At 42.0% G+C, this 16,255-nt stretch overlaps 1 protein-coding gene across 5 annotated transcripts in view; it reads left to right on the top strand.

The window, feature by feature from the left end:
* The window catches only part of LOC126999049 (folliculin-like), a 162,031-nt gene that overhangs the window by 54,748 nt on the left and 91,028 nt on the right, over positions 1-16,255 (top strand). For all 5 annotated transcript variants that reach the window (XM_050861426.1, XM_050861427.1, XM_050861425.1 and 2 more), the window contains one exon: positions 14,670-14,781. In XM_050861426.1, coding sequence (XP_050717383.1) covers positions 14,670-14,781 — 112 coding nt within the window. The remainder of the gene's footprint in view (positions 1-14,669; positions 14,782-16,255) is intronic.

The following is a 16,255-nucleotide window of genomic DNA, read 5'->3' as shown; positions in this document are numbered from 1 at the left end:
GAAGATTACAAAATTGGGAGAAGGAACTTCTGTAAGGCAGTCTTTGTTAGCATGAGAACTTTTTTTTGAAAATGCAGATTGGAGTGGGCTGTACAAAGGCAAAAGAACACAGGATAAGTGGGAGGAGTTTTTAAAGCTATACAAGGAAGTTGAAAATAGATGTCCCCAAGGTAACCGAAAGGTAAAAAGGAGTGGTTTAACAAAAGATGCGAGGCAGCTAGAAAGAGAAAAGAGGAAGCTTGGAAAAGATGGAGGAGACAAAGAAGAATCAACTCGTGGAACGATTTCAAACAAGCAAGGAATGAATATACAAAGATTAGATGAGAAGAAAAAAAGGAAATATGAAAAAGATATAATTGACAAGTGCAAAGACCAACCCAAACTATTCTATAGACATGTGAACGGCAAATTAAAGAATAGAAAAACAATCGGTGAACTGAAAATGGATGAAACTACATATGAAGACCCAGCAGAGATGGCAGAGGTGATGAATAACATCTTCCTTGGTGTTTTCACAAAAGAAGGAGATTTTGTACAACCCCCGGGCCAGGAAAGAGGAAGGGTTATGCAGGAGATACAGCTAACGATGCAGGAGGTCAAGAAAAGTTTGAACAAGCTGGATATAAGAAGGGCGACGGGGCCAGATGGAGTATCAGGGTGGATCTTGAAAGAATGTAATGAGCAACTTGCAGAGAAACTGCACTCCATAATGAGCGCCTCCCTGAGTGAAGGAAGGGTACCACAAGGTTGGAAGAGAGCAAACATAGTACCAATTTTTAAGGGAGGCAAGAGAGAGGATCCATTAACTACAGACCGGTATCACTCACTAGTGTGGTTGCGAAGGTATGAGAGACTGGTTAAAATCAGGTGGTCTGATTTCTTAGAAAATGAGAAAATTATCTCGGATTGTGAGTTTGGATTCAGGAGAGTGAGATCTTGCCTCACCAACTTGTTGTGTTACTACTCAAGGGTGAAAGGTTTAATACAAGAGAGAGAAGGCTGGGCGGATGGAGTGTACCTGGATTTGAAAAAGGCATTTGACAAAGTTCCGCACAGAGGACTAATTTGGAAAATTAAAAATAGGGATGGAGTGGGTGATGGACTGATTAAGTGGCTGGAGGACTTCCTATCTAACAGCGAAATGAGGACGATAATAAGGACAGGATTTCCAACTGGTGCCCTGTGAGGAGTGGGGTCCCGCAAGGTTCGGTGTTGGCACCAATAATGTTTACTGTTTATATAAGTGATATGGTGGACGGAGTGTCCAGCTATGTGAGTTTGTTTGCAGATGATGCAAAGCTATTGAGACGAGTGAAAAATGTGAAGGACTGTGAGGCATTGTTTGGTTTATGCGTTTTTAAATAATGTAGGGTCCAAAATCCAAATAAATGTTTAATTTACACGTTTTTTTCACTTATACGCGATATTTTATGGAGTGGCCACCAGATGTCTCAAGCAACTGGACTCACGCGGTGCCGCGGCCACACAGCTGAGCTCAGTACAGTACCCACGCTGCCACACTACTCAACAATATGGGTGGGCAGATACCGGTACCAATACCAAACCGGTACCAGTACCGGTACTAACGGTACCAGCTATACGGTACGGTACCGGTACCTTACTGCTCGGTACCGGTACCAATACTAGCCAGTAGCTCATGGTGTCCCTCATTTCTTCCTCACACGAGTGAGGCTGAGACTGATTGCCTGAGTGGATATCTCGGTGATATGGATATTCTCTCTCTCTCTGATTAATGTAAAATCACTTAGGTTTAAGGACAGACCACCTAGTCTGGACCATGGGGTCTGTGTGGTCTGATTTTCTATGTAAATCTATGTAATTCTCTCTCTCTCTCTCTCTCTCTCTCTCTCTCTCTCTCTCTCTCTCTCTCTCTCTCTCTCTCTCTCTCTCTCTCTCCACTGAATGAAGTGAATATTTATTTTTCGATAGAAACCTACCTCTTGTTTGATTTACATTGTTTTTGATTTACGCGACCTCTTCAAGGACACAATACTCGCATAAATCGAGAGTTACCTGTACATGGCAGATGGAGTTTAAACTTCCCTTCTTATCCTTCCCTTCTTCACTCCAGTTCTCCTTTCCTTCCTTCCTTCTCTCCTCTCTCCCATACTTTTGGATTTCTTAACACTCTCTCTCTCTCTCTCTCTCTCTCTCTCTCTCTCTCTCTCTCTCTCTCTCTCTCTCTCTCTCTCTCTCTCTCTCTCATTTTTATTATTATGATTATGATTATTATTAACCCTTTCCTTGTGTGCAATGTGGACACGACTATCCCCTCAGGCGAAGTCGGGCAGCCCAATTGGGGGTCTCTCTTAACCTCTGTATCTCAAAAACTGTTCATCACAGCTAAAAACCAAAAACACCATTGGAAAGAGGAGGTCCAGATCTATAGGAGTCGGTTATGTATGCCTCTCTTGCGAATGTACATGCACGTTTAAGGAGTGTTGAATGTTAATACTTACGTCGGTGCGTGCGTGATGATCAGCCATATTGAGGGAACTGCGGACATTTTTTCTTCAGATTCTGGCAAGGGAGCATTGCCAACTGCAATATTTACAACTATTTGGTCAAAGAATCAGTCGGTGATAGGTGAAGCTATGCAAAAATGCCGCTATATTGCGCAAGAACATCCACCAGTTACTCGTCCGTAAATTTGCCGCGCTGGGCTGATATGATTTTCCACCAAATTTAGTGAAGAATCCACTCAATTGGCAATCCTGTGTTGTGAGAATTAGTGTTGGAACACTCTCATACGCGGGAGATTTGAGTGCGGGTGGTGGTCGCAGCGGGCGTTTAGTGTCACCAGCAAATACGCCTAAAGCGTGCTGCAAGCGTTTAGCAGTGAAAGGGTTAATATTGTATTTACCTAATTGTAATTTTACAGTGCCTGAGCTTACGCTTGTGTGGTCCCATCTCCATATCTGTACTTGTCCAGTTTTTCCTTAAAGTTGTACACACTCTTTGCACTCTCTTGTGGGAAGCTATATCTTTTTTATATCTCTCAAGCATCTTCCTTTTCTCATTTTTTACTGCCTTCATGTGTTGCTGGTGTTTCTTACTTCTCTTTGTAGCAACTCCTCATCATCTACTTCCATTTTATTCCACAATTTGTAAATTAGTATTAGGTCTCCCCTTTGTCTTCTTTGTTCCAATGTTGGCAGGCTCATTTCCTTTAACCTTTCTTCATATGACAATCCCTCCACTTCTGGAACCATCTTCGTTGCCATCCTTTGTATTCTTTCTGTTTTTTTTCACGTGTTTCTTCTTATGGGGAGACCACACAGTTTCCGCATATTCCATCTTTGGTCAAACATAGTGTTAATCATCTTTTTCATCATATCCTTATCCATGTAGTGGAATGCTATTTCTATATTTCTTACCATTCTATACGTATCACCGAATATCCTATTTACATGACTCTCTGACTGTTGATTATCTTGTATTATCACTCCCAGATCTCTCTCTTCTTGAACTTTTAATATTTCTCCATCTCCCATTCTATATGTCCATTTTGGTCTCCCTTCACTCTTTCCCATTTCCATTACATGACATTTCTTCACATTAAACTCCATCTCCCATTTCTTACTCCAATCTCAAATCTTATTTAGGTCCTCTTGCAGAATTTCAGTCTTTATTATTTCTTATGTGTCTCAGCAATTCTGCGTCTTCTGTAAACAAGTTCATGTAACGATTTAATTTCTCTGGCATATCATTTATATATACTAGGAAAAGTATTCCTGCCAGTACCGATCCTTGAGGCACCCCACTATCTACATTTCTCCATTCTGATTTCATGTCCTTTACCACTGTTCTCATTTCCCTTCCCTTTAAGTAACTTTTCATCCAGTTTTTCATTTTCCCCTTCAATGCTCCTCTATTTTCCAGCTTCCATAATAGTCTTGTATGTGGAACTTTGTTGAAAGCCTTCTTCAAGTCCAAATTCATGCAGTCCACCCATCCATCCCTCTCCTGTGTTATATCCGTCACTCTTGAGTAAAAGCTCAATAAGTTTGTTACACACGAACGCCCTTGTCTAAAGCCATACTGTTTTTCTGTAATTATATTGTGTTTCACATATTTCACAAACTTTTTATTTTTTATTTATTTATTTATTTATTTTTTTTTACATCTGGCTTATAGCACCGGTAGGCTATTATATTGGGTCCCGATGGTTGGCCCGAGCCCGTCATGGTGCAGGCAATTGTTTATAGTGGCGCCATTATTTTGGGCCAATGATACTGGTCTATAGTTTAGAGGTTCTTCCTTTATCCTGCTTTTATATATAGGGACCACCTCAGCCCTTCGCCATTCCTTAGGTACTTTACCAGTTGATATTGAGCACTTTATGATATCATATACCGATCCAACCAGCTGATTTCTGCATTCTTTCAAAATAAAACCTGAAACTCCATCTGGTCCTATTGCTTTCCTCTCTTCCAGCTCCTCCATTATTTTATATATCTCCTCTTTAGTTACTATTACTTCCTCCATTTGAACATTCATCTTGTCATCTTGTGGTTCATTAAATTGTGATTCTCTTGTAAAACTTGTTCAATTATCTTATTTCCATCTTTCAGTCTTTCTATTTTTTCCTTTAGTTTAATTTTTCCATTTATAAATCTATAGAACAATTTAGGTTCCTCCTTACACTTTTCAACAATATCCTTTTCATAACCTTTCTCTTCTTCCCTCCTTATTTTCACATATTCATTTCTTGCTATCTTAAAGTCTTCTTTATTCCTTTGGTTCTTATTTCTTTTCAATCTTTTCCACACTTTGTCTCTTTTTTTCTTTGCACCTGCACATCTTGCATTAAACCAATCTTGCTTTCCTCATTCTATTGGTTTATATAATGGGACATATTTTTGACTCCTGTCTCATATGCCTCTATGAAAATATCATACTTTTTCTGCACCTCGTTTGTTCTTTTTATCTTTTCCCAGTCCAGTTTTTCATTATATATCGAGATTTTCTGTGTCCACTTTCCTGTAGTTTCTCCTTTTTCCTTTGTATGATTTGTCTTCTTCAGTGACGTCCTCATCGGTTTCCAACTCTATTATTACATAATCACTTTTTCCCATGGGACACATATCTTAATTCATTTAACAGGTGCACTCCCTTCGTCAGTACCAGGTCCAGTCTTGCTGGTTCGTCATCACTCCTGTATCTTGTATTTTCAGTCACCCACTGCATCAATAAGTTTTCCATAGTCAGTTTTAAAATTCTTTCCCCCCATGCTGTCTCACTTCTTCCACTTTCGAATGTTTCCCAATTTACCTCTTTGCAGTTAGTCCCCAACCAACAAGACTTATATTTGCTTTAAGGTGGGCGGATATGGGGGGGTCCTCATGCGCATACGGTTCATCCAATAGCTTTGAAGTTTTAGTATGTTGTTTTTAGGTGTAAAGGTGTGATATTCTGTGAATTTCATTAAATTCAGGTGAAGTTTAGGAGAGACTCAAACAAAGCGTATTTTTCTTTTTTTTTTGTTTCACAGACTTTATTTTTCAGTTAATCACCTTGAAAAAAATACCATAGAAACTTTGTTTACCTATCTACATTTCCCAGCTAGAAAATTTAAGATTTTTTGTTTTGTCTTCGAAAAAAAAATTGTCACTTATAATTTTCTCCATTCTGTGTCCCGTTTTCATTTGACATTTTTTGAAATTTTATAGCGGGCAAAAATTGTCCTTTGTAGTTTCAAATGATATCTAACAAAAGTCGGTCAGACTTTTTACCAATTTTGTGAAATTTTTTGAAGTGTAAAAAACTACTTTTCGAGATATTGGCTCCTAAAGATTTTTTTCCATTTCATCCCTGTCCTACCATTTGTATTTATTTGATTGGCATGAAATTTTCACAGATGATCGTATATACCTTGTTAACTTACCTCAGAATAATAAGGCATCTGGTCCCCCTTTCTAAGAAAGTATTACTCACTCGCAGGTGAGGGTGTCAGAAGGCACCACCTTCCTCATTGTAGCCAGATTTTATCTAGAATCCTCCAGGCTGGTATGTCTCATCCTTCTTCTCTTTTCTTTTCTTCTATGTCTTGGGTGTTGCATGCCTTGATCTTTCCCAGTCTAGCCACTGAAAGGATTCTTGCAATCCTGCTTCAGACCCGAGGATATGTAGTATGATGTTTCCATCGGTATACCCAAAGTTGTGTTCAGTGCTGTATGTTGGACCAGGAACATAACCCTCAAGTGGAGAAAAAAATATTCTAATGTAAATTTTACGTATATACAAGCATTGAATGATACCGCATGTGTTTGCACGCGAGTCATGCTATGACGCAACCGCGCGGAACATTTAAAATGACTTTCAGGGGGGAGGGGATTTAATTTTATAAAAACAAACTTGACCACATGGCAGTTTAAGATATCCTGGACATGCTGAGCGAAAAAAACGCATTTGTCAAATTTCAAATATATTCGTCGAAAAATACCCCGTAGCCGCCCCCCTTAACCCTTTCTTTGCTAAGCGCTCGCAACGAGACTATCCCCTCAGGCGCGCTCGGGGAACCCAATGGGGGATCTCTTTTAACCTCTGTATCTCAAAAACTATTCATCACAGCTAAAAAACAAAAACACCATTGGAAAGAGGAGGTCCAGATCTATAGGCGTCGGTTATGTATGCCTCTCTTGCGAATGTACATGCACATTCAGGGAGTGTTGAATGTTAACACTTACGTCGGTGCGTGTGGGATGATCAGCCATATTGAGGGAACTGCAGACATCTTTTCTTCAAATTCTGGCAAGGGAGTATTGCCAACTGCAATATTTACAACTATTTGGTCAAAAAATCAGTCAGGTGATAGGTGAAGCTATGCAAAAATGCCGCTATATTGGGCAAGAACATCCACCAGTTACTCGTCCGTAGATTTGCCGCGCTGGGCTGATATGATTTTCCACCAAATTTAGTGAAGAATCCACTCAATTGGCAATCCTGTGTTGTGAGAATCAGTGTTGGAACACTCTCGTACGCGGGAGATTTGAGTGCGGGTGGAGGTCGCAGCGGGCGTTTAGTGTCACCAGCAAATACGCCTAACGCCCGCTGCAAGCGTTTAGCAATGAAAGGGTTAAGTAACCTATTTAAACACTGAGTGGTATCCTCAATCATCGTCTCATATTCTTCTCTGCTCCATGAGTTTGTTTTTGGTGGTACATAGGTTGCTATTAGCATCAGCATTTCTCTATTTTTATTCTCCAAGGTAACTCTCACTATTTTTGCCTTTCCTTCTCCATATCTTACTGATTTCACCATCAACTCCTTTCTCGTCATTATCATCACTCCTCCACCACCTTTATCCCTCCTATCCTTCCTCCATATATTGTAGTTATTGTTAACCCTAGATTACTATCGTTGTCGGACTAACGTGGTTACTATTGATGTCCGGAATTCTGGACATACTTTGCGGGCTTGAAAACACATATAGGAATGGTACAAAGTTTAATTACAAAATTTTTACTCAAACTAGAATACATTCTTAATTCTATGACCTATAAACTTAACATATTACCCAAAAATAACATTACGAAAAAAATAAATAAAAAATGTGTGAAACTTTAAAAAAATGCTACCTTTCCCTAATGAAGGCACCACTGCCAGGCAGTGTTGGGTGATTGTGTTGAGTTGTGCCACACGTGCAGTTCACATGTCCCCCGAAATGTTCCAGCCTCGGAAGCCCTATTGCCTGCATTATACTTGATATGCTATAGTTACTATCGTGTCCAGAATTCCGGACAATTGGAAACAGTTCAGGAATAAGCATGGGAGAACACAAACGTACCTCACACACCAAGGGCAGAAAGCTAACTGAAATGTCATGGCCATACAGCACCGTACGTCTAACAGATTTCCTTCCACGATGCAAATTAATCCTCCATGCCGGGATTCCAGACAACGATAGTAATCTAGGGTTAACCCCTTCAACACGAGGATGTGTATACTGCGTCCTTGCGTGCCCCGTACTATATCTGATGACAGGCATACTGCATCCTGGCTCGCTTTAGCCAATATACGAGTTATTTTATCTCTATATACATATGTTTACATCTCAAAATTATCAATTAATTTATGTTTCTTTATATATAATACATGATGATTATGTTGAGTTTATGGCTGAAAACTTGTTATATTCAATAGCGACATTTAAAATTTGGCGCGTGCGGCGATCCCGGATACAGCGCGGGGCGCTGTTTTGGCCTGGCCGTAGTGAAGGGGTTAAACACTATTTGAATTTCTTCTTTTAGCTTTGTTTCTGTTAAACACACAATCTTGGGTTCTTTTTCCTTTAGGTAATCTTGTAACTCCAATTTTCTAGGTATTATCTCATCTATGTTGGTATACATCACACTTAAACCCTTAGTTGTTCCAATTTTGTCTAGTTTCTTATCATTTATGGCTTTTCCCTTATGTACCATTTACCCTATCCCCCAAAACTCTCCCCCAAAAATTATTTTCTTCCTCTTCTTGCACAATTTTTCTCCTTTACCTCTGCTTGCATTTCATTCCATTTGTTCCTTTCTTCTTCATTTCTATTTTTCCTTATATATACAGTACCCTCTTGAGTTTCGCGCTTGCTTCATTTCGAAGGTATGGCGCTAAACTCGAGGATCGCGAAACTCGAGGTATTGAAATCCATTTAAAAGCGCTTATTGGTTCTGACCCGTGTAAAATAATTACCTTTTCTGACTTTACTCCCTTGTTATCACAATTTTTTCGACTTTACTCCATGGTTATCTCAAAATACGTACCTTGTTAATAGGCAGAAAATGGGAAGTAAGAACAGTTCGTTTTTAAGCCGCAGATGAAGGCGGCTGCCTTACAACTAGCTGGCAGTTCTGAATACACGCTTGTGATCCACGTGGTGTCGTCTGCTAAAGTAAGGGCGGTCGCTCGCGGTCACCCGTGGGACAGTTTGACAAACCTATATTTTTCTGGTAGTTTTCTGTGTTATGAAATAATCTGCTAACTCTTTCTGTTAAAAATCATGAACTCACTAATATTATGATTAACTTTTCAATGCCTATTGAACGTAAACCGCTGCCGCCGCCGAAAAATAGCTCGCAGAGAAGTTCAACTTGTTTACTGTTTACATATTTCCCTCAGAGCTCACAAAGATCACAAGCGGACAGACTAGAACAAAACCAGGCAAATGAATTCTTTTAATGCTGTGTATTCTCACCGCGTGCATGCGTAGTGGACAGCAGAATGACTAATTTAATCGGGGAGGTATTTCTCGCAACACCGGCCAGTGTAGTGGACCTTCTTCTTCTTCTTTTGACCTGTAACGCTTTGTATCGCTTCTTAGGTCCTCCTTCTCCACACTTTTATACTTCACAACATGCACTTAGGGCCGCTTTCACAGTCATTTTGTTTGTTTTGATCGTTATCAATGGCGGCGGTCGCCGGTATAGTATTTCCGCGTGAAACTGGCCGATGGGGTAGTGGCGGCTGCGGGGTTAGCCTAGCCCCGCAGTTACCATATACTCGCTTCGTCTGCAGCCGCCACTACCCCATCGGTCAGTTTCACGTGAAATACTAAGCGGTGATCGCCGCCATTGGTAACGATCAAAACAAACAACATGACTGTGAAAGCGGCCCTTGGTTACTTAACAGTGCACACTTATATACTTAACCCTGAACTTAGGTGTTTTTCTGTCCTTTTCTTTCCCTGATTTTGCTTTTCTATGCCCTTTTGCAATTTCTCACTATTACTTTTCACTGTCGCTGCCATGCATTACAGGTCAAAAGAAGAAAAAGAAGAAAAGGAAAATAACACTGGGAGTTCTACAATTTTTATAGACTTGATAAAAAGATTTTTGGACTGTGGTTCCACAGCACGGGGTGTTCTCTTATCTTGTTAATTAAATAGTAAACAAAGCAGCTCTCCCAGTCCATTTTACAAGTCTCTTGGTGGGCCATCTTCCACTGCTCCTCACTCCTCAGCCACTGCCGTCGTCTGTTTGTTCACATGCAGCCGTTCGGTACCCACGTATCCACGCTCGTACTTACAACCGTTTTCCATTCATAAGGACAACCAACAACTTGCTCCCGGTTGGGCATACGGGCAACAGCAGTTGCCCATAGCCCCAATGGTTGGACACCGCCTTTTAAGGCAGCACGCATGACGCCGACGGTAGGTAGACGTGACCCATACATGTCAAAGCAGCGCGAAAGTCATGGCGGTAATGCGCGAAAGTCGTGATGGTAAGAATTTAGTACTAAGTGCTAAACTCGAGGATCGCGAAACACGGATAGTGCGAAACTCGAGAGGGTACTGTATTTCCTTACATTCATTTATTTATTTTAGTTTAGTTGTTCTATACAATATTTCTTCTGTTACCTGCTGGGATTTTAATCTTAATTTCACTGGTCTTGTTTTACCTTCTACATAAGGACCCAGCCTAACGATCTCATCCACCTCCTCCTCAAGGTTATGTAATTCTTCATTTAGGTTCTTCAGTAGGTCCTTCAATGATTTTAGTTCTTCCTTTTCCCTTCTTGGTTTAAACATTATATTCTTCTCTTTCATTCCAAATATTATTACACGCTTTTCTTGTCAGCCACATCCCCTTACTAAAGCTTCATTGTTTTCCAAAGCCTTGACCACCTCTTTTTTTACATTTTCCTTCGCTTCTTTCAGTTGCTTTTCAATTACTTCGTTGAAGTTTACATTAGCTTTTTCATGTTCTACTTTCCAGGTCTTCATTTCACCCAACACCTCCTCTCGCACTTGCTGTTTTTCCTTGTACAGTATTGCTTTCAGGTCTTCATTATCCTTTCTAGCGACTCCTAGCCCTTCCTTCATCGTTTTTTTTTATATTTCGCCAACTTCTCTCTCAACTCTTCATTTTCTTGAACTAGTTTTTTTTTCCCTGTCCTCTAAACTGCGTACTCTTGACCGTAGATCACTTTGCAGTTTCTTACCTTGCATGTCTTCCTCCTTTATGTATTTACTTTTCCAATCCACTTATATAATTTCTTCTCCATCAACAACACTCTTTTTTACAAAGCCGACTCTTTACTACCAAACCCAGAAAAAAACTAGCCTCGATCGTTTCCTAACAATCGTCTTCACTTGCGTCACTGACCCCCATAGCTGTCTATCGTATTTTCGTTCATGTTCCAGTTCCTCTTCTTTTCGGTGTCTTCCACTCCATATCTTCATCCCTCCCACTCATCCTATACCACCTTAAATAGGAGACGGGCCCAACTCAGAACATTTCCCAGACCCCGCAAAATACAGTCATGCCCCGGGAGTTTATTTTCTCTTTTTCTACACGTCCTCTGCGTGTATCGAAACACACGAGATTGCCTGGGATTGAACCCGCGACCAACGTGACGGGAGAGCCACTCCTTACCGAGTCAGCCAAAGAGGTACCCCACTGGCTAAGTGGGTTATGGGAGGCTCGTTCATTAGGCATAGTCGCCGCACTACAATACATCCCAGTCTGCAGACGAAAACCAGCTCAGCACAGATAGTCAGGAGCGCCGTGCACATGTCCTCCCTGGTCGACGGTTGGCATGTGTAATTCACCACGGTCTGATCACGAGTTGGACTCACTTTTGCCAGCAGATACCCTCCAGATGTGAGCAAGTGCTCATTATTGCCGATCTCTGGGTACTGCCAGGACCTCACACACCACACACACCATCCCCCTTGCACAAGGGGGGACAGTAACCACTTCTAGTCAGCGGAAAGAAGCCGGCTTGAGCGGGGCTAACTGCCGCCTGTTTGGCCGTGAAGCCTTGCAGCGCGGCGCTCTAACCGATTGAGCTACTGGAGGTGTGTGTGTGTGTGTGTGTGTGTGTGTGTGTGTGTGTGTGTGTGTGTGTGTTTACCTGGTTGTAGTTTTACAGGGCCTGGGCTTACGCTCGTGTGGTCCCGTCTCCGTATCTATAATTATCCAACTTTTCCTTGAAACTGTGCACACACTTCGCCGATACTATTTCTTCACTTAATCTGTTCCAAACCTCTATATTTCTTTGTGGGAAGCTATATTTCTTTATGTCTCTTGAGCATCTTCCCTTCCTCAACTTTTTACTATGTCCTTTAGTATTCCTGTGTGTGTGTGTGTGTGTGTGTGTGTGTGAAAGGGAAGTGTTAGCGATCATTTTTCCGCCCACACCCCCGGCATATGACCACAGATGTTGCGCCGACTAAACGAAACTTTCCAAACTTGCATCCACACCTAATTACCGGCAATAATGCTCTCTCTCGCTCCTGCTGCGAGGTGTGAATTAGTGGGATGGAAGTGAGAAATCATTTTCCCGCCCACATCTAATTGCCGGGAATGAAGATCTCTCAATACCTGCCCACTTTGTCACACATAGCAACGGAAAAGAGAGAGAGAGAGAGAGAGAGAGAGAGAGAGAGAGAGAGAGAGAGAGAGAGAGAGAGAGAGAGAGTTAAGAAAGCCAAAAGTATGGGAAAGAGGAGAGAAGGAAGGAAAGGAGAACTGGAGTGAAGGAGGGAAGGATAAGAAGAAGGGAAGGAAGGAGGGAATGAGGAAGAAAGGGAAGGAAGGAGGGATTAAAGTAAAGGAGAGAGAGAGAGAGAGAGAGAGAGAGAGAGAGAGAGAGAGAGAGAGAGATTTACATAGAAAATCAGACCACACAGGCCCCATGGTCCAGACTAGGTGGTCTGTCCTTAAACCTAAGGGATTCTACATTAATCAGAAGGCTCCAAAACGTTGCATTTCAACTCTAGTTGATATTAAGTTGAAGGAAGTGACAGTCGAGCTTGTTTTTGAAGGAGTCAATTGTGTTACACTGGACCACTGACGTTGGGAGCTTATTCCATTCTCACACTACAACGTTGGTGAAGAAAAATTTGGTGCAATCTGAATTTACTCGTCTACATTTGAGTTTTACACCATTGTTCCTCGTACGCAAAGTGTCATCGATCATAAACAATGTTGATCTACATTCGTGAAACCATTAAGTATTTTAAAACGCTGAACACCTAATTTAGCAATGTCCTTTGCATGGTGGGGAGATCAAAACTGTACTGCATATTCCAAGTGGAGTCTGACTAAACTATTGTTGAGTGGAAGTTTTACATCTTTATTCTTGAAAAAAAAGTTTCTTTTAATGAAGCCCAACATTCTGTTCGCTTTATTTGCTGCATCGATGCATTGATGTGAGAATTTGAGGTTTGACGCGATTTTGACCCCCAGGTCCTTAATGCATTGAATGCTTGTGAGTTTAACGCCGCGCATTTCGTAATCGAACTTCTTATTCCTTGTTCCAACTTGAAGGACCTAGCACTTGTCTACGTTAAAGGGCATCTCCCATCTATCCGACCAAGCTGAAATTTTGTGCAAATCCTCTTGGAGGCTTTGCCTGTCTTTGTCAGTGTGAACCGAGTTACCAATCTTTGTGTCGTCTGCAAATTTACTAATGCGATTATTGAGTCCAACATCCACATCATTGATGTAAACAATGAAGAGCACTGGGCCAAGAACCGAGCCCAGAGGGATGCCACTAGTGACCTGCGCCCACTCTGAATTAAATCCGTCAATCACCACTCTTTGTTGTCTGTTGCTCAACCAGTTCGCGATCCATTGGTGTACTTGTCCGTCAATACCTATTTGCTTTAATTTGTAAAGTAATTTATGATGAGGGATTTTATCAAATGCTTTCTGGAAATCAAGATAGACTACGTCCAGTGATTTGGTTACGTCATAAACTGTGAAGAGGTCGTTATAAAAGGTTAAGAGGTTTGATAGGCAGGATCTTTTGTTACGGAAGCCATGTTGTGAGTCCCCAATTAATGAGTGGCTTTCAAGGTAACTCACAAAAAGAGAGAGAGAGAGAGAGAGAGAGAGAGAGAGAGAGAGAGAGAGTAGTAGTAGTAGTAGTACAGTACCCTCTCGAGTTTCGTGCTTGTTTCATTCCGAAGGTATAGTGCTAAACTCGAGGATCACGAAACTCGAGGCATTGAAATACATGAAAAAGCGCTTATTGGTTCCGGCCCATGGAAAAAAAATACTTTTTTTTTTCAACTTGACTCCCTTGATATCCATTGTGAAATGCTGATCTACTGTTGTGTAAACTTAGTGTATAAATAATAATAAACCATATGCCTTAGCTGTGCACCACACTTCGATACCCAGACATGGTAATGTAAATGTTCATAAAATATAAAATAACATTTAATCAGTTGCCTGGGCCCTATACGTAACCCATAAAATCCACCCATATGTTGTAGTAAGATACCCAACTCATTTTAATATGGCTTCCTGGAATGGGTCTGATTCGGCAATAATATGCTTGTCATAATATTTTGCAAAAGTGGTTTCTCTTGACCACCCCGCTTTTGCCATAATACATGCTACTTGGACAGCCATAGCCTTGGCCTTCGACGCCGCGGCTGGCCGAACACTGCCAGCTGTGAATTTGGCAGTGTCTACCCCTGACATGTGAAGCATGGTCTTGATCCAACGTGCGATAGTGTCTTTTGAGACAGGTTTGTGTGGTTTGATAAAGCTGATTCAAATCTGTACATTGCCAAAAGGAATGAAGAAAAACAGCCCTTTTTTTATTTTTTTCTCTCTACTTTTGTATCTGGCATCTCATCTTTATCTTTTTGAATTTGTTCATTTGCTGTAAGAAAGTAATATGAATGATTTTATTTGTAGGTACAGTATCATGGTGGTCATGAAGGATAAAATGCTTCTACTGAATTCATGGCCATTTATTGTCAAACACCTCAAGAAAATCATCAGTAACCTTCAAGATAATGCTTCAAAAGTAAGTACAATATAAAGGGGAAATTCTTCCTCAAGTATAGCTTAGCAAACTCTCCTTCAGTCCACTCAGTATAGCTACCTATTATTATCTATCAAGATGTTGATAAGTACTGCATGTACTCCCATATAAGTTGTCCTCAAGTTACAGCGTATGCAACTCATGACCAATCGCACTTACGACTAGGTCAATATTTTTAATAATACAGTAAACCCTCGATATAATGGACCCACTTATAACGGATTTTGGATATGACGGACAAGGTCAGAGGGTTAGAAATTCTTGGGGACCGACTGAGAATATTTTTTGAACGAACTGCGCCCGGTAACTACAATAGCGTCTGCTAGCCACCTCGCCGCCCTCTCATTATATGCTGTCCCATCCTTCGATTACTATAGTCTTTTTCAGCCTACCTGTGGGAGTTTGGCCTAGCTGGCAACTCTCATCGGGTGGGAGTTGGCGGGCAGTTCCTGCCACCAAGCTGTACGGAGAAGACGCTCATTTAAAGCTGTCAAGAGCAAGCGTGCCTTTGCCCTCAAACCCCACATGGCGCATTGATCTCAAGGACCTACACGTAGCGATGGCCACCCCACGGCGCCCAAGGTTCTCGTTCGTGTCAGGTGCTCAGCGGGTCAGAAATTATTGCCTGGCATGTGCACAAGCAGCGGTGCAAGCCCAGCAGATCGTCATGGAGGCGCTACAGCGGAACATGGCGGCCATGGGAACGGGATGCAGGGTCCTGAACTTGTCTGGTCTGGAAAAGTGCGACCTGGACATGGCCACTGCAGACTAACGTTTCTGGTGGCGTTCCATAAAGGACTGGATTCAGCTCAACATGGTGAGGGATGCAGATGCCGTGCGCTACATCTGGCTCCTCTGCATCCCAGCGCTTCAGAAGCCTCACAATTCACAATTCTCGGGTGGCCAGTGCAGTGTGTTGACGGCCAGTGAGGCTTTGGACAGCCTCAGTAAGTTGGTGTTACGTGCTTCTAACCAGGCAGTGCATTGGTCAGAGTTCTTTGGTGATGCTTAGGCCACAGGTGAATCAGTGTGTGAGTACTTTACGAGATGTGGCCAGAAAGTGTTAGATTGTGGTTTCGAGTGCCCAGGCTGTGATAGAGATCGTGACGGGAGAGCCACTCCTTACCAAGTCGGCCAGAGAGGTACCCCACTGGCTAAGTGGGTTATGGGAGGCTCGTTCATCTGGCATAGTTGCTGCACTACACGAGGAACCCCGGTAAGAGGTGTGGCGACTGTGGAGGCCGCCTCAGCCTGGGAAAGCGGCGTGTCCTGCGGGTAACGCTATGCGCCATACCTGCGGCAAGCTGGGTCACTTCGAAAGGGCTTGCAGAATGAAAAAGAAAGAAAGCAAAGATGCTATGGCGGGTGTTGTCGTGGCCCCATCGCAAGTGGAGGGCCAGCCACAGCTGCAGATGCTAGTTTCTCAAGCGACTAGTGACACACAGTACTGTGCCAT

This window comes from Eriocheir sinensis, chromosome 15 (genome assembly GCF_024679095.1).
Source record: "Eriocheir sinensis breed Jianghai 21 chromosome 15, ASM2467909v1, whole genome shotgun sequence".
Taxonomy (NCBI): Eukaryota; Metazoa; Arthropoda; class Malacostraca; order Decapoda; family Varunidae; genus Eriocheir; species Eriocheir sinensis.
Note: the sequence above shows the minus strand (reverse complement) of the source record. Positions and strands in the feature narration are given on the sequence as shown.